A 22006-nucleotide genomic window follows, 5' to 3' on the forward strand; every position below is an offset into this window, starting at 1 on the left:
CATAGTTTAATGTTGGAATAATAATATTCACTACAGCCACCAATGGAAACAGAATTATGAAATGAAGCATTTCTGACAAAATGTTGCTCATTACGGCTATTACCGTCACTGATGTTAGCCCGTGGCTGCTGAAATGTTCTAAATGTTTAGATATTTATTAATTGATGACTGTTTTTCTTTATTTTGCTTATCAATTTGTTTCCTCTATAGGCTTAATAAAAAAAAATTAAAAAAAGTATAAACACTACTTTCTCATTGTAAAACAATTTTATTTTTTTATCATTTCATGTGATTATTGTCACCTGATTGTAAAAAAGCATCAACAAAAGCATCAACTTTTCTGTATTCTCCTCACAGTTTATCCAAACTGAACTGAAATAATAATAAACTCCACCATATCTTACATGCTAACAAACTGTAAAGTAAAACGCAGCGTCCTCACAGTCTGTGGCATCAACAACAAAGTTGCACCTCCCAAAAAAAACGAAAATATCCCATTTTCAATTAGCTCCCCAGAAATGGAAATCATCTTGAACTTTGGCAGGCACTTCTGTATTTGCTGAAGATAATCTCAAGAAGCTCGGAGGGGGGAAAAAAGACAACTGCTGCTCCTTTCCTCGCTGCTATGTGATTAGAGGTATATGGAAGTCTGCACTGTCAAAGAGGAGAGGCCTTTTGACCGGAGAGGGCTGCCTGTCAGCCTTGTGTAGGAGTTTAAACAGTCCTGTTCCAATATTCATAGGTATCCCCATTATGATGCACTCAGACACACCTGAAACAGAAGCACATGACACGTTAAGAATTTGGACAAAGAGTGACGTTCAATTTCACCATGGAGTATATATATATAAGCGTCAGTTTACCACAGACTGAGTCCTTTTGTCCGAAGTAGGCAGCATCAAAGAGATGATCCGCTGTTTTCTCAAAGGAGGCCAGCATGAGGACACTCTCCTTCATTTTGGCTAAACCAAACCTGGTGATTCCCAGTATCTCCCCCTTTATGGACAGAACACACGCAAATGAAATAACTTCTAACTACACACAAATTATATATACACAGTGTATGTATATATATTGCGCTCTCCCAAGATTTCAACTGGTCCTACCTTGTAGGACATGAGATCTGCTAGAAGCATGACATGACGCCGGTCAATGCTCATTCCATGGTTCACCATGGTGTACTGGATCTCATTGATGATGGTGGATCTAGCTGCCTCAATACCCAAAGTCTTCTCAACCTAAAAAGAAACAACACAGAAGCTTTTAAACGAGTCCCCTGCAGTCAATGTATGAATCAAATCCTCAGCTTCGGAATGGTAAGATTGAATTTTTTAGTAGTAGAGATGTAAGCATTTTAAAATGTATCTTTTTTTCTCATGCATACCAAGAACAAGCTTCCCACCCAGTACAATCCAAATCATTGTTTATAACACACTGTTCACAAACAGCGCCCCTCGGTCAGTGTGGAGAGGCCTGGAGACACTCTCAAACTACAGGAGACCATCCCCAAACACTGCTGGTTCTGAAGGACTGGCTGACGAGCTGAATGACTTTCACTGTAGATTCGAAAAGCGCACAGTCACACTCTGCCCCACACCAACTCACCAACCCACACTTCAGAAAATCCCTCCTGCTTCAAATACTCCACAATCATCCCAGTCCCCCCAAAAAAAACTCCATCTCTGGACTGAATGACAATCCTGTCACCCTGACATCTGTAGTCATGAAGTCCTTTGAAAGACTGGTGTAGGCCCACCTGAAGGACATCACAGTCCCCTTGCTGGACCCCCTGCAGTTTGCCTACAGGGCTAACAGGTCTGTGGATGATGCAGTCAACTTGGGACTGCATTATTTCCTGCAACACCTCAACTCTCCAGGGCCATTTGCATGGCATTTGCAACACCATCATCCCTGATATTCTCAACACCAAACTCGCCCAGCTCACTGTGCCGGCCTCCACCTGTCAGTGGATCACAAACGTCCTGACTAACAGGAGTCAGAAGGTGAGGCTGAGGAACATCACATTTAGCACACGGACTATTAGCACTTGCGCCCCCCAAGGGTGTGCTCTCCCCACTGCTCTTCTCCCTCTACACCAATAACTGCACCTCATGAGACCCATCTGATAAACTCCTAAAGTCCGGTGACACTGACGGTCATCGGCCTCCGGTACGGTGATGAGTCAGCCTACAGACAGGAGGTTGATCAGCTGGCTCTCTGGTGCGGTCAGAACAACCTTGAGCTTAACACGCTCAAAACCAACATCACTCTGCTGAACAGCTGACTTCTGATGAACAGTGTCAGGTTCAATTCCTGTGACCATAACCCAGCAACACTGTCTTTAATCAGTCTGTTTACTGGTCCACGTACTATTTATTCATCATTCTCTATTTCAGAGCTGTTCATTCTGTTCATATTGTAATATAATACTTCTATAATAACATTTATTCCAGAATCCTTTGCATTATGCTCCATAGTAATTATATTTATCATTTATTCCTGTATACTTTGCACTCTTCATTGCACCATTGTCTCAACCTGTCTATAGTGTTTCTGTTTATAGTGTATATATTGTTTGTTTTGTTGTGTTGTGTATGAGTAAGCGCATTGTGAGCAGTACAATCCAAAGCATAATTCCTCGTATGTGTCCTCATAAGTGGCAAATAAAGCCAATTCTGATTCTGAGTGCATGTATTTTAAAATGTCCATTGTGGTGTAACAAAATAAAAAGTAAGGCACTGTATAGACTGAATCTCTGGCGTTTAATCTCCCTTCACAGATACCTCATAGGTGTTGTTTGACGTTGTCCTGCTTCCATTCACTCCGTGCGTTGCCATGACAGATCTCAGGTTGTCCCCCTCCACCAGGAGTTTGTACATGGTCTTGCTGCTCTGTTCGTCAATGTGAATGACAGCTCGGGAGACTTCAGGTATGCCTTGAACAACCACCTTTCCAAGTGAGACAAGAGAACAGTTTAAAAAAACAACAACAACCAGCACAACACATTCATACTCTTCCATCTTACGAGTGTTACCGATCAGTACTTTGCAAACAAACAGTTTACTCTAATTATCAAATAAACAACCAGATTTTCACCTTAGGAAGTTCTTCTTTTAATGACTGCAGCACATAGTACATGGAGCTTTTGTTGTTTTCTCGTGGAGACACACACACCACCGCCTCGCCGTGCACAGCGATGTCCCCTGGTTTCACGCGTAGTTTAGACATGCAAATGGAGTAACGCACCGTTTCTGCATTTACCTATAAGTCACAAAAAAAACAGCTCAGAGGCAAAGCTACCTTTTTTATTCTCTACACAAAATCACCGATAGATATTGCTTCTCATAAGTTTAGGAACCCATGCTGTAGTTGACTAAAAAGAGGAACAAAAAATAAATAAATAAATCATCTTTTGGAAGTTGATCTTAATGCCTTAATTAAAAACTATTTGGAAAAATCCAACCCTTAAGGATGCCAATTTTCTTTGTGAATGAATAAAGTATTGTTAATATATAATAGATCTTCCTTAAAATACAAGGGGCTTAAGTATACACATCCCTTTGTTAAATTCCCATAGAGGCAGGCAGATTTTTTTATTTTAAAGGCTAGTTATAATATTGATCCAGAATACTCCTGCATCCTGATAAACTTCTCTCTCCATACCCGTCACCATACCTAGAGATTGGCATGGTTTTGTTTCAGTTTGTCTAATAGCTGGTTTGATTTGTATTGAGAAAATGTTATGGAAAGTACCCAATGGATTCTTTTGTAACCATAGCAACAAGAGTTAAATAATTACTACTTAAATGTGTGTCGTCCCCAACCCCCCCCCAGAGATCTATGTTCCTATATCTCAGAAATTACACCATGTTATTATGACAATGAAATGATGAAAACTACAAATGTAAGACCCAAGTTGTAACAAACTAATTCATCTTTAATCAATGTCTATGTGTGAAAGGGGATATACAGAAATATTTTGTCACTAAAAATAACAAATGTGTGTGTGGTACCTCCAGACGCAGCAACCTTATTCTCTCCAATGACAATTTCACCAGGATGAAACAGTCGTCTGGTAGAAAAACCTCTTCTATGTACTCAGAAATCTGTATAGGACAGAGACAGAACAAGAGACCTCGGCTTTAATACAGCACTTCAACTGTCACACAAAGACTTTTCAGAACCTATTGTCCTTCAGTCATTTCCATGGATTTAATTTAATTATGCATTTCTAGTGAAAAATTGGGGAAAAACACATTTTATTTCTCTGATTTGTTCTAACGCCGCTGGGCGCTCCCGCTCTTCATTGATTCTTTAGGTCGCTTGACCATATAACGCTACAGTGCTTTCGGGAGGTCATTAGTCATGTTTCCATCAAGTAACGCATTAGAAAATGTTGATGGACTTGGAAAACTTTGAAAAAAACTTTGAAAAAAAATGTTTTTATGCTTGTTTGAGGTGTTTTTTGCCATTTTCAAAAAAGAGTTAATGCGTAAAGTGAGAGATAGAAACAGCTTTGCCAAATAAGTTGTGACAGAGTGAACATGTAAATCACATAACTATAGTTGGATGGGGGGGGCGGGTGGATCAGGATATGGGTCCCATCCAGTGCGCCGTTCACTTGTGGCACAAGGTGCGTAGTGGAGTTGCGGTGCGCTATGCCTCAGGCAACGATTGTCTTGCTGACACCAAATGTCTTCTGCCACAACCTTGTCTTCTGCACAGGGGGCCAACTTGTACAATGCTATGTCTCTCCATTTAGCCAAAGAATGGAGCTTCTTAACTCTTTGATTAAGCAAGCCGGTTTGCAATCTCCAGCCATACCTAACGTCACCTTGTGATGAAACTACACTTTGCGTAGTCTGGTTTGTAGTCCAGCTGATCGAAACCCTTCTAATTCACATTTTCTGTTTTGCAACATTTAAAAAAATCACTTGACAATTAAATGGAAACATGGCTATTAAGGATCCGTCCAAAACTCTGCCATTTCGACCAGCTGTTTCTGACGTAAAACTAAAATGGACTATGGATAATTTTATTTCTATAGTTTATAGCTGACTTTACCAGCCAACATCTCTATTGACAGTTGAAACAGAAGACGTCTCTTTCGTTTAAAAACCAGCCTATGCGTCCTGAACAGCTGAGACGGGCCCGTTCAGACTGCTGCAACTTTTCCCTGAGAGATTCTAAAATGGTTTTGTCTCGTGTCTTGTTGCAAATCTTTTGGTCTGAACTCAGTGGTTTATTCATAAAAAAGGGGCAGAAATATGCTGCAGATTGGAATACCTCTCCTAGAAGAGTTTTCTCGATCCTTCCCTTTACCAGCCGGGCAAAGTCAGCGTCGTCTTCCATGTCCAAATGGGCAGTGATTATAGGGGTGCTGGAAAGAGAGGAGAGGCATTTCAATGGATTCTTGAAAAGAAATTAAGGCTCATTCTGAGACTATTTCTGTGGTCCGGCAGTGTTCATTCTGTTAAATCCCCTAATTTGGTGTTTAAACTGTGTGGCTTAGGTCAAAAAGAGAACATTTTGTAATTGCTTCCATTGTTCCCCCCCCCCCAGCTCACATGACACAGGTAACACAGAGAAAACATCTCTATATTTATTCATCACACCTGATGTTCTTTGAGGCATTGATGATCTCTTTGATGCGAGGCACTCCCAGAGTGATGTTCATGGACGCTACACCAGCAAAGTGGAAGGTTTTCAGGGTCATCTGAGTACCGGGCTCTCCGATGCTCTGGGCACACAGGGCTCCTACTGCTGAGCCTGGCTCCATCTGAGCTCTTTGCGAGTGAACACATGATAACAGAGCTTCTCAGCGGAATCAACTAATAGTGGCAGTTAGTGTACAAACATCATCTTCATAATTAGCTCAATGGCCCTCAGGTGACGTACATGAGTGTGCATGACAGTGTGATAAAATAACAAGCCAATCACTTGATAAAAACAAAGTAGCAACATATGCAACTAAAAAAAAACATCTTTAATATACCGAAACAGTTTAACAGATTGGTTTTGGTGGGAATATAAAATGTATCTATACCTTTTTAAAGGGTTTTGTGGATAATGGGTAACAAACAAAAACAATGAGCCCGTTCATGCACTTAGAAGACTTGTACCTCATATACTTGTCTCTGCAGGTTTCAAGGAACTTCTCCAGCTGGGTGGGGGTTATGCGGTCCAGCTGATAAAGAACTTTTGGCTGCAATAGAAAAATAGAGTGAGAGAAGCAACTAAGTTCCAGATATAGCGGAGATTTCGTTGCATCCAGCACATCAATCAACAGCGGGTGGAGCCTACCTCGCTGGTGCCATTGTCGTTGATGCCGTACTTGTCTCTGGTCTTCTTGATCCTTTCTGAGATGCTCTTAATAAAGTTCTTTATCTCCTACAGTTGAGGGAAGTGAATACAACTGTTTCAAAGGTCAAGTCAAAAGGCTCATTCACACTCATCAGAACAGATAATCAAGTCTGTGACCACACATGTATTGGCGTTTTTTTCCACTGCATGGTACCTGTTCATCTCTACTCTACTTTTTTGGTTTTCCATTACAAAAAAAAAAATCCCTGGTACTTTTTTTTAGTACCACCACAGTAGAGGATCCATGCAAGCTGAGGCAATACCAAAAAGTGACGTTAAAACCTGCAGACTCCTGATTGGTCGGAGAGAATAGTCACCAGTCACTGCGTCGTCATTGCTAGTAACAGACCGGGATGTCTTGAATAAACCCACCGAGTTTAAGTAGTTTAGCCAGCGGTTGGTTTTTTTTATGCCTCCAGCTTCTTTTGAAACTAAATTTGTCTTTTGGCTGTGGCAACACACCTTCCACGTTCAGTGTGTGCGTCGCGTTAGGTCATGGCAGTTTCCTGCTACGACAACCAGCCACGCTCACCTCACGCATGAGGCGGTACTAATCTGCAATGGAAAAAGGAGGAGGGGCACCGCGGCCGAGTCAAGCTGAGCAGGTACCATGTGATGGAAAAACGCCATTAGCTGACACAGGATACACTGTCACGCAGTTGTTAGATAGTACAGTAAAGGCGTGAATAATGCAACCTCCTCGTGAATCACATTCTCTTTCACAATCTCGTTAAAACCAATCAGCAGTGCTTTGAAAACAGCAGTCAAATGTCAGTGACCACATGAATCTAAGCAATGCACAATGAGGAGGGCTTTTCAAAAGAGCGTCATTTGGGTTATTAAATAAATGAGCAATCTGTTCCAAGCAGCTCTCGCTGACACACCATTCTCGATTCAGTTAAACCACAACTCAGCATGCTCGGTCACTATACCTCCAGGTACGTCCCTGAGCCTGTGTCAGTTAACTCCTTCACAAAAGGGGGGAAAGGTTCACATCAATTACTGCCAGCACACCACTTAACTGCATGTAACTGGCTTTGACTTAATGTCATTAATTATTTAAATCTAATAACTTCATCCTTTTTTCTACAGAAAGTCTAATAACCTTTCATATGTCATTTCCATGCTATTCTACATTATAGCATGTTGTCAAAAACACGTGTATATTATGTGTGTGGTCTCTCTGCACCATTTACCAGACTGTTACTGCACCTTCAAGTAAACTAAAAAGTAATGCACACACCCACACATAAACTTGAATAAAACATGTGTTGAGAGCCGCAGCACTTTCGTTTTCAAAGTTTCCTACCCTTGCACAAAAAAAACCTATTTATTCTAAAATACAGGCGGGAATGTGAGTGTTTATTTCTTGTGTTTCCATATCCAATCAGCGAGTTTTATTTACTATGAGTGTTGTTTTAAGCAGCAGGGTGAAGTACTTCTGCATGACATGGACAATAAATTGTGTAATCAACAAGAGAGAGGGAAACAACATTCCTTTTAAAAACATATGGAATCATACGTTAATGGGTGTAATTAATCTCAAACCCTGCAAAAGTGAACATAAATCTGAACATAAACATAACAAAGTTCAAAGCACTGTCAAACTAATATCAAAGTAATAAAAGTAATATTAACAAAAACAAATATATTAAATAAAGAAGAAACTATAAAAGGCACTGCACTGTGATGAGGTTACCTCCAAGAAGGTCTCTCTGCAGCACAAGAAGTCAGCTCTCTTCATGATGACATCAGCAGTGAGGACCAGCTCGTTTTGACTGAGTGCCGGCTCATCTGGAGACACAAAGACCGCCTGGGGGGGGAGAGAAATCAGAAGGAGATCAGTGGAAGCACTTCACAGTTCCTGATAGCTCCCTTGCTAACAGTTATGGCTGTGACACACCAACCAGACGGCCGACCTTCGGCAGTGAAGGCAGTCGGACCGATCATTCGGCAGCTCGGTGAAAAAGTGCCTCGGGAACACAGCGAAGCGACGCCGACTTGAGCGTACAATCTGCGAGTGCGCAAGACATCTCCATGACAGCAGGTAATCTGTATTGTTGCTAAAAAAATTAAAACCGTGAATGACAAACGTGTCACGTGGGTCTGGCTTCTCCCGAATTTTAAAGCCGACCAAAATGGCAACTTGTTCAGAATACAATCTCATATTTTATGAAAATAGTTCACCAAAACATGTTTCTGAAAACATTTTAAGCAAGAAATAGGCCATTCAGTTGCAGAATTTGTGTTTATTTGATTGACAAAGGTCTGTTTGAAAAATCTTCATCAGATTTTGAGCGGCGTTCGTCCCTCCCGTTATTTCCATTAGGTGTTTTAACATAGGTGCACTGATTCGCTAGTCGATAACTAGTATTGATAACAATCAGATTGGTCATTGAGTCTGACTGACCGCCCTCTGACTCAACAAATCAAATTGACACAAATTAACGCCAAATGCTCCTCCGATCGTCCAACTGTCTGTTCTTGGTTACACTTATAAAAGAAAGAAAGAAAGAAAATAATTCTTCAACTCAAAAACATAAGGTTGTCTTGTTCACTTTTCAACTCCATTGGAAATAGTGTCACTCTGCAGTCAATATTTAATCTGTGAGCGTTTTTTTTTTTTTTTCTTTTTTACAGGTGGAGGCAGGCTGCATTTTGTGTGGTAGTCGCCCCTTTATGTGAACGTGCAGAGAGACGGAAATAGATAGCCTGGGTTAACAGAGCACGTTGAGAACCACCGTCATGGTACCAGTTATCTCTGATTAGATGGTCAGGCTTTGTCGAGCCAGCTAAGGCAAAGAAACCCTGCCTCTGTCAAACTAGTTTGGTGGTTCACCCCTCTGGAGGTTAATCTGCTGTTGACAGGTAAATCAATTCTAAACTACCGACCAAATTAATCGTCCAACTTGATTATTTCCAGCAACAACAAAAAAATGTAAACATCATGCAATTGTATTCACGCCAGGGGTTGTAAACACAGAAAGGTTTTTCAATAAAAAAACAACAACAATTTGCTGTAATTTAAGCACCTGTGTGTTTTCACATACTAATGAACTGCCTCTATGACTGGCAGTAGGCTTATCGCAGTTGGAGAATATTCACACTGGTGTTAGTTCTCCCAGAGAACCAACATTTAATAAAAGACTTCACTGAACCAATGCTTTGAGACAGAAGCTTAGCTTTCTTAATGAATGTTGAACAGGGCTGATAACACATCCGTCCTTTGGCCTTTCCTGTGTCTGTTTTGTATCGTGAATTTGCCCGGGCAACAGTGAAGACACTATTTGAGAGTAATAAAAAAAATCAGATTAAGGCATAGTTGGTGCACCGATTTGGACGTTCATTACCATGGCAACGGCATAGTTTTGAAGCATTAAGGTCAGCCCGAGATATAGTAAATGACAATATATATGTTGGTTCTTGAAACACATATCATGCCACAGACCCAGCAACACAATAACCATTTTTCCCTGTTCATTTGTGCTTTCAGCTGACCAAATGATTTCCGGAATAACACTAAGCCTGCATAAAAAAGATTTTTTTGTGAAAAACAACAGACTGAACTTTAGCATACAAAACTCGGAGTAGTGTGTAGTGCACATTCGTTGTTTATCAAAGTTGAGATACAGATATGTGAGACCAAACAAAACAAAAATGAAAGACTATCATTAGAGTCATATGTGACTGCACAAACTATTCTGTATGTTTGTACATGTGTTGGTGTATAGGTGTGCAAGGAGGCAGGAATGCATCTATGTGGATGTGTTTTAAAGATTATTTTTGGGGCTTTTTTAGGCCTTCATTTATACAGGACAGATGAAGACGTGAAAGGGAGGGAGAGAGAGAAAAGGGCCGCAGGTCAGACTCAAACCTGCGGCCGCTACATCGACCTCTATATATGGGCACCTGCTTTACCAAGTGAGCTACCAAGGCGCCCTGTGTGAATGTGTTCAAGAGCAAGAAAACTAAAAAAAGAAGGCCGAAAGAAAGAAAACGTCATGCCGGTGCAAAAACTGTCCGCTCACCCGCATGTTGTCTAGGACTCTCTTAAACTCCAGCGGCTCATCCTTTCCCTCCATGGCAGCTGGATCCAGACCATCACCGCCATAAATAAATTGGATAACATCGCCAGTGGAGCTGCGTACTGTCAGGTCGTATTGTGAGCACAAATCCTCCAGGGACTTCACCAAACGTCTCTGTCCAAGTACGGGCAGAAAATGATCAGTGACAAAAAAAAAAAAAAAAAAAAAGCCCCCTCTGTCTTCACTTAATTAACTCATAAGATAAAAATTATTTTTATATATAAATTTAATTTGCATATGTGAAGACATACTTTGATTACCTGAAGGAAAAAAAAAAGTTTTCATTTTTTATAATCAATAAATCATGTAGGTCATTTTTCATGCAAAAATGCCAATCATTCAAAATCTAATGATTCGCTGCTTTTTACTGTTTGTATCATTTCAAATTGAACGTATTTGGGTGTTGGACTGTTAGTTAGACAATTAGCAATATAAGGAATTCCTCCTGGGCTTTGGGAATTTGTGCTGGGCATTTCTGGCATTTTTGTTTTTAGACAAGTTTTAGTGAGATGGAAAAGCATAAGAGCGGTGAGAGTAACCAAAACAGTAAAGTTACGGGCCAAACAGCTGAACATTTAGTTGTAAATCCCCATAAAGCTCTTATTTTATAATAAATAAAGTCAAAAACCTGCATGAATGCACACCAAAGTCTACCGGAAAAACAATCAACACCATAAGTGATACTGCAGGCGCACACAGTGATTCATGCGTACTATTCATCAGCATGGCAACAGGAGTGACCTGGGGGGGGGAATAATCATCAGGCATTACCTGCATATATCCAGTCTCTGCCGTTTTCACAGCAGTGTCCACCAGACCCTCCCGGCCAGCCATGGTGTGAAAGAAAAACTCTGTGGGCGTCAGGCCAGAATAGAAGCTGTCGGCCACAAAGCCTTTAGCAGCAGGCAGCTGTAGAAAAATCAATGTAAAGCCATTAACAAGCCTGAGTGTTCTAGTGTGAAATGTGCCTTTTCTTTTACAGGTTACCATGTTATTACAGTATGTGATCAACAAAAGGAGAAAAATTGAGACACTAATTTGAGTAATTGAATGCACTGATGTTTTTTGATTTAGTCAATCAGAGGCTGGGGAAACTTCAAAACTGATGGGCTAGTGTGAGACCTGGATGTGTGTCTTTGAAAGATCAATAATAAAAGGTTATTCATTAAAAAAAAAAAACACACACAATAATTAAAATTAATAAATTGGATCTTACTTTTGAGTGCTTTTCAAAGTGAGGTAGGGAGCGGTTCTCAAAACCATCAGGTACTCTAGAGCCACTTATGGCCTGCTGGCCCACACAGGCAATCATCTGAGAGATATTAATGAAAGATCCTGTATGTGTACAGAGGAGGTACACAAACACAAATTAATAAAAATAAACACAAAGAACAAATGCAAAGATAATGCTTAATAATGATTCCACTAGAGCAGAAGAGCAAGTTGATTTTGTTTGTTGTTTAAGATGCAGACAAGCGTGTTTTGGAAGATATTGTTAGAGTAACAAGGTCTTAACAGGTTAATAGTAGGATAATCAGTTTTAAAAATAAGAATTGTTAGAGCTTCAGCAGTGGTATTCCCAGTTTCCTCAACTGCCTCAGCATTCACAAATAAATCTTGAAATTAGAAATATATGGAGCCAAAGTAAGATTTCATTATTGGTTAAGTTTCCCTTTCAGAGAGCTTACCTTTGGAGCCGCAAAGAGCCATGATCAGAGGGCTGTTGCTCTTGTCAAGCTCCCTGAGGCAGGCACTGCCAGCTCGGTCTCTGATGACGGACAGCTCTCTCAAAATGAGAGCCTATTGAGAAAGACACACAAAATAAAACAACCTTGGTGGCTGACATGCAAACATTAAGTTAGCCAATGTCAAAAAACTCAGTCGAAAACGGTGTTGTTAACCATGTTCAGAGCCTTCTCAAACAGATTCTACAAATGATTCAATCCACACCGAATGAGTGACACATGCTGAAAGTCTCTTCAATACGCTAATATTTTTCTCTTGTGAAAGCATCAGTGCTTGTATTGATAAAAATCGGCACTATAGATGTGCAATTTAGATCTGTGGAAATAGATGTAACTCTCAAAAACAGTAGTCTAAAACTATTTACGACATGGGAGAATTAAGGTACCACATTTGTAACTAATTAGTAAACTAGCAATCTGATTTCTTGTAGAAAAAAATCCCAACAAATATCTGAAATATATAGACATACAGTATTACGGTGAAGTTATTCTCGCTTCATGGCCAAGAAACATACCAATGCAGCAATGCATTCAAAAGGAAAATGAAGCAGAGGCTTGTGAATTTTGTTTTCCATTTTTCTTTTCAAACATCGGCCTAGTAAAGGTTTTGATGACTTGCAGTCAAAAAGACATTTTGGAATGTATTAAAACTGGGTTTTATGTTTTTTAGACATCTAGATTACATATAGGCTTGTTTTAACATATTTCAATGGGTATGTTTCAACATTATTACGCTGGTTTACTTATGAGACGTTCATTGAAGCCTTTATGTTCACAGGCTTGTGGTGATGTGTAATGTGCTATAGGTGCCCAAGAAAATCTATGTTTGGTACTGCCAATTTGTTTAGTTTTGTCATGGTCCAAAAATTGTGGCAGAGAATTGTGATATCAATTCTAAGCTAAAAGCATGTTTTTCTCCGAATCGTGCTGGCCTACTATCGGCTGACATTTATTTTACATGAAAACATACCATACACAACACTTTTGGTAGGGATTACTTAAATTTGATCATGAAAGAAATTCACTGAGCGTGCAACGTTTTTTAGTTGAAAAATTATCTCTTCAGTTCTTTTTATGGAACAATGTAATGTCAAAAACATTCTGTTTTGGGGCCATTTTTATTATCAGCAAGCCTGTTCTTTTAGCAGCTTCTGTTGAAAGGAAATAGAAAGCTCACCAACTTCAGTTCATATCTAAGTCCCTTTCCTGATCATAAACCAGTTATTCCTCTACAGGAAGTCTGTCCACTGATGACTCACTGGTAGTGTAAACAGGTCAGTGCCATGCGGTAAGAAATTGTGAGCTGCAATCAAAAGTATTAAAAGAAATATTTTAATACTGATTTGGTGTGTACATGGCTCAATAAATGACACACACACACACATATATATACAGCATATATGTGTGTGTGTGTGTGTGTGTGTGTGTGTGTGTACCTCCAAAGTCTCCTCTGCTGTGCAGCCTGGCTGCTGCTGCAGCTTTCCCGTGGATAGAGCTTCGATATATTCATCACACTTTTTGTAACCGTCATCCAGCAAGTCCTGCTTGGCCTTCAGCAGACCCTGGCCAGGTGTCACATCACCAATCCCAATAGAAAAGCCACGGTTGGCTGAAAGTTGGGAGTCATAAAAATCAACAATACATATAAAACAATTTCTCAATAGAATATCTAGTATGCAGAATTCTTTTTGTGATTGACAAACTATTCAAATGGCCTAATATGTATCAAACTGCAACAGAGATGAACTCATGCTAAAATCATTTTGAGGTGTATTTCTGCAGAGATTGACTGATATATCTCAATTTCCAAAAAACAACGTAAGATAAACGTTGTGATAACCCGGGTGACCACCTACAGAGATACACTGGAGCAAGTCTTGCGAGGCGGGACATAGCGTTGGCAGCCTCCAGCTGTCCCCAGTCTCTTAGCAGGATGTAGAAGATGTTGTTCTTGGAGCCAGACCCCAAAGTGCCCTTGTCCAAGCTACCACACATCAGCTCACTGTTGTGAATCACCACGTCTGATCATGTGACAAGAAAATGTGACAAGAATTGACGTCATTTGGGCCCAGAATAGAAACACAACACAAAGGTGAATAAAACACAGCATTGACCGCAGCTGAAGAGGGTCTGTGAAAGCTGAAAGACATTCAGCTTTTGGGAAAAAATCATTAACAATTATCAATTTTCATTGATTTAAATTGTTGAGCTAATAGAAAAGTAGGTTGACCCTCGTAGGCAAGGGGAAAATGACATATTAGCATTTTTATTACAGTCTCCTAGGGACAGGCATGAACCTAATAATATCATTTATCGACTTCCACTGGAACCATTATAACAGGAACACATTATAACTTATCTTTTTCCTTCACACAAATGTGACAATGAACAGACACAAGCAGGATTCTGCTATGATTTTTTACTTTCTCTTTTTTTACATTTTTGCTGCTGTACTTTGGGTCTTTCTAGTGTCTCGCTCAATCAATCAATATTTTCAGATTACCTAACTGAATAAAGGTTATAGTAAACTTCATGACTTTTCATTTGGTGTGTTCTGTGGACATTTTTTACTGAAGAAACTCACATGAGTCGTTGTGACAGAGATCCTCTCCCTTGCCACAGTACTGTTTGCCCTTGGTCCGCAGGTTCGCCTTGACGGGACATTCCTTACTCGGCTTCAGAATAAGGCTGAAGATCTGCTTGCCCGTCCACAGAGCCATGGGCTGATGGACAAACACAAAATATTAGTTCAGGCCACAAACACCGAGTTATGTAACAATCGCACTAGAGTTCAGTACCTTTATGATAGCCGGGCGGGGGAGACAGATTCTGATTTTTTCATCTGTGCCCACAAGGATTGATGCCACTATCTGACAGGTTTTTGATCTGTCAAAGAAAGTGTCCTTCAGCGTCAAGAGGTAGGCACCTAAGAGGTAGAAATAAGCTATAAAGTTAATAAAAGGAAAAGGAATTAAAGGAAATTAAATAGAGTTGATTTTTAAATATGGCTGACATGCTCCCCCATCAGTTAAAATTGGTTATTCAATACCAGGATGATTCACATATCAAAAAAAATAAAATAAAGGAACATTTTCTTTAACTATCATTGACCAGTTCTCCCTTAATTCAGTGATAAACAATTCTCCGCCTAAAAGCACCAGCAACATCACATCATAGAGATACACTGCCCTGAGACTATCAGCCACGCGTGACTTCACTGACCTGTCAGAAAGTCCTGAATAGCAGCAATCAGAGGTTCGCCATTTCTTGGAGTGACAAGATTTGCTTTTGTCTGAAAAAAAAAAATAATAGTAATTTGTGTCTAAGTGCAGTCAATTTCCTGTGGACAATACAGTTCCCAGAGACATCTTTTCATTGCTGAATGTCTACACAGATAGGTGTGTCTTCTGAAAGGACCGCATGTTGTTATAATATACCCCCATCAGAACGAGGGCCTCAGCTTTGGCTTCTTCAGTCTGAGGAAGATGAAGGTTCATTTCATCACCGTCAAAGTCGGCATTGTAAGGGGTGCACACACACTCGTTGAACCGAAACGTCCTGTGAGGTTTGACTCTGGCCTGTCAGATTGGGAACAGTAAAAGCCAGTGTCATAAATAAAGAAGCAACCAAACTAAAACTTTGCTAGTAGGCCTGCACGATTCAGGACAAAATATGAATCACGATTTTTTTAGCTTAGAATTAATTTCAAGATTCTCTGTCATGATTTTTTTCTCACAAAGTGTAATGTTGATTGCACACATGAACCATAACAAAACAAAACAAATTGGCAGTACTAAACATTGATATTTTTTTGGGACCTATAGCACACTACGCATCACCACAAGCCTGGAAACATATGAATGAAGAGAAGAGAGCATTGCAGCGCTTGGGAGCGCTTTAAAACCTATTTTTTACAGTCTATGTTTAAAACTCACAGAAGAAAGTAGTAGTGTGTGTGATGCAGTTGGGTCATAAAATTAAATGAGAATCAAATTCATTTAAAAATTATTATTTTTTAAATCCAAGTAATTTAAAAATTAAATTATGAACAGGGTGAATCGAGATGGCGATTTTATAACGATTTATCGTGCAAGCGTACTTACTAGATGAGTAATGCTTCAAATTTTGTCCTCAGGTGTTTATAGGAGTAAAGGAATGAATTATATGAATCCAAAATTGAGCTTACAATGTGGGCCATGATGCTGAGTTTGTGCAGGGAAGGTTGTCGATTGAAGAGGACAATGTCTCCGTCCATCAAGTGCCTCTCCACCACATCACCAAACCTGAGCTCCTGAGCTATCTTCTCACGGTTTCCATATTTTAAGAACCTGACAGATTCAAATGATACATTTTCAGTTGGTGAACCACATCAGGAAAGCATTGGTTTTAATTTGCATATGAAGCAGCCCGCCTCACCTTTTTATCTGAGTGTGACGATTCTGAATAAAGTTGGCTCCGGGATGAACCTCAGGACCATTGCGGACCCGTTTCCTCAGTAGCTCCAGATTAGCTTTGTTCACCTATTACAAAGTATCAAATTTAGATAACTTACTTTCTGGCAGGAAAGTGGTTGTTGGGTGTTGTGGGGCTTACCCTCTCTGGGTACGTCAGGATTTTGGCCACATGCACGGGGACAGCCACCTCATCGATCCTCAGGTTTGGGTCGGGAGAAATGACAGTTCTGCCAGAGAAGTCCACTCTTTTTCCTGAGAGGTTTCCTCTGAACCGACCTGAATTTTTAAAGTAAATAAATCTTAGCCTGTAATTCAAAAGGCGTACTTTGTTTTCATCACTGAGTCGAACAAACAGAGTATAAATTGTATACCTGCTATGTGCCAAAATTACTGTAAAATGGGGAGGGGGTTCTCCTTTTATTTACTTGCTATTGACATTTACTGCACAGTTAGTTATGTCACAGAGTTAATTATGTACACTGTGTCTAAATGACAAAAAAATAAAAAAATAAACATTTGAATATATTATACAAAAAACAGATATTCCAGATATTGGAATATACACTATACCTTGTTTCCCCTTAAGTCTCTGCACAAAGCCTCTGGTCCATTTCTTAGGTGCCATGTTGAGGGGGATGCCAGAAAGCTCGCTGTTGATGTAAAGAGCACACTGCAGCTGAAGGAAGTCCCAGTCCTCCATGATCATCTGGGTCTTCGCCCCTGTCATTCGGTGCTAAATTATAAAGGAGTTTGTTAATCCGGGCCGTCACCATGAAAATGAAGACTTTTGAAAACAAGATCAGATCAAGGCCTATGCAATTATCATACAACAACACTGAGCAATGTTTGGTTTGTTACAATTTGTTGAGCAAGTCAATTTAGAATCAAAGAACTGTAAATAGGCAGGACTGAAGGTGTAGGGGATGGATTTGATAATTTAGGACAGTACTAGACACAGATTTCTCCCTCTGTCTTTATTGTTGAGAAGCTGTATGCTTTAATGTAGCAGGAGGCAGCTAGAATCTGAAAAAGGCTGCTAAAGGCTGATATCATTAACTAAGATTTGTCTGCCATAGCTCTTTTAAAAAAGAAGCCGATGTCGGTAATAAGATACAGCACCAACCTTTTTGATGACATCGTTCAGGAAGATTATCTCTGTGAGCTTCATGGTGAGGTCGTCCTCATTGGTACCTGACTTTAGGTCGCTGACCACAGATGGTCTTATGCAGAGAGGAGGCACCAGGAGGCGTGTGAGAATAAGGTCCGCAGGTTTCCCCGCCTCAGGGTTCATCAGCAGCAGGGGAATGTCTTCTTGGGGAATCCTCTTGAACATGTTTAGCACCACCAAAGGGTTCAGGTTTTCCTAGAGAGGAAATGATAAGGGCTTGTACAGGGCTTCCACATAAGGTTAAGACTCACTTGGCCATTTTTGGCAATGATACTTATGCATTACTTATTTCCATTCCTTTTTTGGGGAAATATACCTATGAAATTCAACAAAACCATTTTTTCATTGAATAAAATATGCCAAACTTTATCAATGAATCAGCTTTTGGTGTTTAGAATTCACAATGTTTCCTGATTTACATGAGTAAATATGCTGTTGAGCAATAAATGAATAAGACTATTAATCTGCCCCATTGTTCTAAGCCAACTTGTAACATTTATTTCATCAGTAGTCCAAAATATTAAAAAAACCTTGTTACCTTGCCCTACTTCTGGTGTACCTTTTTATCCTACACAGGCTCATCAGTTGCCATACCACAGCATGGTAACACTAAATGATACTAACTGCAGTGTGAAAAAGTATATAAAGTTCACCTGTGCTCTGGTCAGCAGAGGTTCCACCACTTTGTTGTGCTCAATGGCAGTATCAAAGGACTGCAGGAAATCTGACACAAAAACATCCACCACCTTCTTGTTTGTTTTATACTTCTCATGGATGATCTTAAGCAGGCCACACTTTTTCACTGGTCCTGAAGAGTAAAAGAGACATATGACTCAGCTTTTTTCCAATACGACATCAGGGTGGATCGCACAAAAAGTCAGTGTCAAAATGCAAATATCACAAATTAAATTGTCTCTTTTCACCATTAAAAGCAGAACAATTTAGACAGATTGTCTTTTTGCGGCATTTATCAGAGATCTTCTTCTTCAACCCTCGTTTCTGGAGATAGGCCAGGTTGGGCCTTTTTATTAAATCCATGAACTGCAGTTTGTCCTCTTTCGACAGCATTATGCTGGAGCATGTCTTGCAAATCATCTGGAGACATGACAAAATACCACAACCCAATGAGAGAGGTGAGACAAAACAAAACATTGCCAAACACAAATGCTGAAATTATTAAGCATTGGTGACATTATGGCTGGATTGTTTACTACTATAAAAAACTAACTTAAAAAATGTACAATACCAAAAACTAATACAACAACAAATACTTGTTTTAGAGATAAACGTACATACTCCTGTCAAAAAACGATATATTCTAACTGTTCTAATTTTGATACTCTGGTGACACCTAGAGGAACAAATATATTTCTGCATGCTGCGTTCCAGGTGCAGGTATCGTTCAATTCAACTTTAGTAATATATCTGCTTCTTCTTCCACGGTATGGGACATGAGCCGTTTGACAAAATGTTGCTCTCCCTTTGGATTATGCTAATCGTCGATATTGTTTTACACAATGTGCGTCCTCAAATGACCATTTAAACAATATATACCATCTAATTTTGCAGCATGATTCATTAGACTGTACACTTGCCTGTAAGATTCCGATTGTGGCTTTGAAATAGCCGACGTGAAAACATGGCAGCTCCAGATCCAAATAGCCGTAATGACCCAAGCAATCTGCCAGATTCTTCCCACATGTCAAACATGGTCTGTCTTTCTCACTGGTGCCCTGCAGGAAACATGAGAACAGAGGGATAAGCCTGTAGTATGAGGGTGAATTGCAGAAGTTAAATCTGAAATGGCTGACAACATTTTTGTATGTGCATATATTGTTTACATATTGTGTTTCCTTGCCAAGTGTTTTCACGTATCACTGCCAACAAGAGTAAAATAAGGTTTGTGTCCATGTCATACCATACGGTGGTCCAACACTCCATAGGATAGTGGAGTGTGTTTGGTGTCTTGGCTGTACAGATTCTTACTGACCACCTGAATGTGGGCCTGCTGACGTATCTGTTCAGCAGATTTGATCCCGAAGCAGATGTGGCTTCTGTAAGGTTAAACACGAATGATGAGTAAATAAAGAAAATCAAAGGGTTGATATTTCAAAATGACAGCAGGCCAATGTTTGCCTTACTGATTTGTCAGCACCACTGGTTGACCAAACTAGATAAAAAGTATTCATGTTGTGACACATTTTTCAGCAAACGAGGGGTATGCAGTGCCGAGACAAACTTGTCAATATAGCCACATTGCAAACTAACACTGGCTAACCGGCATGCTAACTAGTTAGCTAGGAGCGTAGTGTTCATCAGTCTAACGCTAATATCACGTTACTCACATTTTCTGGGCCACATCTGTCTCTCTGAATTGCTCCTTCACCATTTTGGCTGCTTCTCCTAAACAAATAAGAACACGACTGCTATTTTTTGATCATTCCACCGAATCAGACTTCACTTGTAACCAGCACGCTGTCACATCGCTTTCCAATGTTGTGTAGATGCTAGCAGCAAGCAACATGCTATGTGATGAGCATGCGAGCTACAGTAAGCGCTGCCTACAGGGATAATGAGTAAAGTAATGTTAGCGACTTGACACCTAAATGGTAATAAAAATAAGTAAACATTGTAGTTTAAAGTTAAGCTTTATGGTATCGTCTATTTTTTGATTATGTTTATTTGTGTAAAACCCAGCGTATGCTAAATCTGCCGGTAAACCCAGTTTTTGTGACTAATTCGAGTTTACAAGAAGTACCTAAATGCAGCACAAGCCTATGCACAACAACTGCAAGTAAGACAAACCACGGGAGCACGAGCACTATTAGTCTCAAGTGAGTGCTGACACCTAACGGCTAAAATGTGCAACATTTTCAAAAAGGGTTTCATTTATAACGCAACATCCTTGAAATAATCTAAAATATGTTATGCGGAGTTATTCATGTATTTGTGAATCAAATGTGAATTTATTTTCAGCCTTATCCTGCTTCAAGCATACGATTCTGACGGTTGCCAATTTGCATTATTCCTACTCACATTCAAACACAGTGTAGTTACCATAGTAACAGTGGTTCAGTGTTGCTGAGGGACAGGTGGCTTCAATCTATTTGCATTGTATGATACTTTTAAGACCAGATGTCAGGATACAACTGGATCTTTGACTTTGAGTTAGTTAAAGTTTATTGTGAGGTTTATGTTTATGCCTGAGGTAAGGATCAGGGAACAAATGCACTCTAGTAGGCCAAAATATTTTCAAATATAACAACAAAGGTCAATAACAACACGTTGGCTACATATGTTACAATACATCAAGTTCTGTCCCTTTATGTGCTTATTTCTGCATTTATTCAGTGATGAAGTGGCATGAATAGTATAATAAGGTTTGCTTCCTAAGGTATTTTGTTTCATTAAAAAGACATCACTTTTGTCCGGCCTCTAGATGGCACAACATTCCAACAGCTGGAAATGCAGAGACAGAGTTGGTGCAGAGACTAAGAGACAATGAACCTCTTAAACAACCTGTGTTGTTTGATGCATTGACGTTGAAGCGCAGATGACGACTGATGACTTCCTGATGACTTCCTGATGAGGATTTCCTTTCCCAATGTGCTTGTGCTGATTAATTGTTCTGTCAACTGATAACCACCAACAGTAAAAATTGCATGGCTGAATCAGATTTTCCATTTTCTAATTCTGCAGCCACTTGCATCATGAAGGGCTTCTAATCAAACCTCTAATATAGTGTTTAACACAGTCTGGGTTTTCTGAATTTGTGTATCGAGGTAATACTGTATATCCCCGGAGAGCTTGGTCTTTTTAAATCTTTACATCTGGGGGTCATCTTGTGATATACATATGTATCACTCTGTGTAAATAAAGTAGCATGAGAAATCATGTTCATAATCAGTTGAGGGACTATTGCTATTAATATTTTTCAGCTTGTAAGGCATCTCAGTGTTCCACCCTCAGAGTGCCTCTTAAACATCTCTGTGCATAAACAATTTATCAAATACAGTGGGCCAATCATCCAATCCCAATCAATCACGCACACACACAAACACACACACACTGTACTCCCTGTGGAGGAATTGAATATCTCACTGAGATATTCAGGTCTCACTCAGGACTGTTTTCTCACTCTCCCTTCTCTAATGCTAAATAATAACTCAATGAGATTAAAATTCTGAGAAG

At 39.8% G+C, this 22006-nt stretch overlaps 1 protein-coding gene across 2 annotated transcripts; it reads right to left on the reverse strand.

The window, feature by feature from the left end:
• Positions 1 to 253: 253 nt before the first annotated feature.
• On the reverse strand, positions 254 to 20549 carry polr3a (polymerase (RNA) III (DNA directed) polypeptide A). Of its 2 annotated transcripts, XM_034860631.1 has the most exons (32): positions 20161 to 20549; positions 19734 to 19869; positions 19411 to 19548; positions 18739 to 18910; positions 18469 to 18623; positions 17771 to 18010; positions 17218 to 17380; positions 16787 to 16923; positions 16610 to 16713; positions 16380 to 16521; positions 15631 to 15771; positions 15416 to 15485; positions 14992 to 15119; positions 14778 to 14916; positions 14050 to 14214; positions 13630 to 13802; positions 12137 to 12248; positions 11665 to 11783; positions 11220 to 11357; positions 10392 to 10562; positions 8063 to 8176; positions 7296 to 7331; positions 6304 to 6390; positions 6123 to 6205; positions 5616 to 5786; positions 5287 to 5380; positions 4014 to 4106; positions 3097 to 3261; positions 2784 to 2948; positions 1107 to 1238; positions 864 to 996; positions 254 to 772 (listed from the first exon to the last, which is right to left on the reverse strand). In XM_034860631.1, the coding sequence occupies exons 1-32, from the start codon at positions 20202 to 20204 to the stop codon at positions 624 to 626; spliced, it is 4209 nt and encodes a 1402-aa protein (XP_034716522.1). In that variant the 5' UTR covers positions 20205 to 20549; the 3' UTR covers positions 254 to 623. The 2 variants fall into 2 exon arrangements, with proteins under 2 accessions (XP_034716522.1, XP_034716523.1); XM_034860632.1 differs by lacking the exon at positions 7296 to 7331.
• Between the last annotated feature and the right edge of the window lie 1457 nt (positions 20550 to 22006).

Source organism: Etheostoma cragini, chromosome 21 (genome assembly GCF_013103735.1).
Source record: "Etheostoma cragini isolate CJK2018 chromosome 21, CSU_Ecrag_1.0, whole genome shotgun sequence".
NCBI lineage: Eukaryota > Metazoa > Chordata > Actinopteri > Perciformes > Percidae > Etheostoma > Etheostoma cragini.

Bases quoted from the DNA above. Each gene is read 5' to 3' on its own strand.
- polr3a (XM_034860631.1), bottom strand. From the start codon at position 20,204: ATGGTGAAGGAGCAATTCAGAGAGACAGATGTGGCCCAGAAAAT. The intron at 19,549-19,733 runs GTATGACATGGA...TGTTTCCTGCAG, and splicing joins GAGTGTTGGACCACCGTATG to GGCACCAGTGAGAAAGACAG. The intron at 3,262-4,013 runs GTACCACACACA...TGTGACTTATAG, and splicing joins TAAGGTTGCTGCGTCTGGAG to GTAAATGCAGAAACGGTGCG.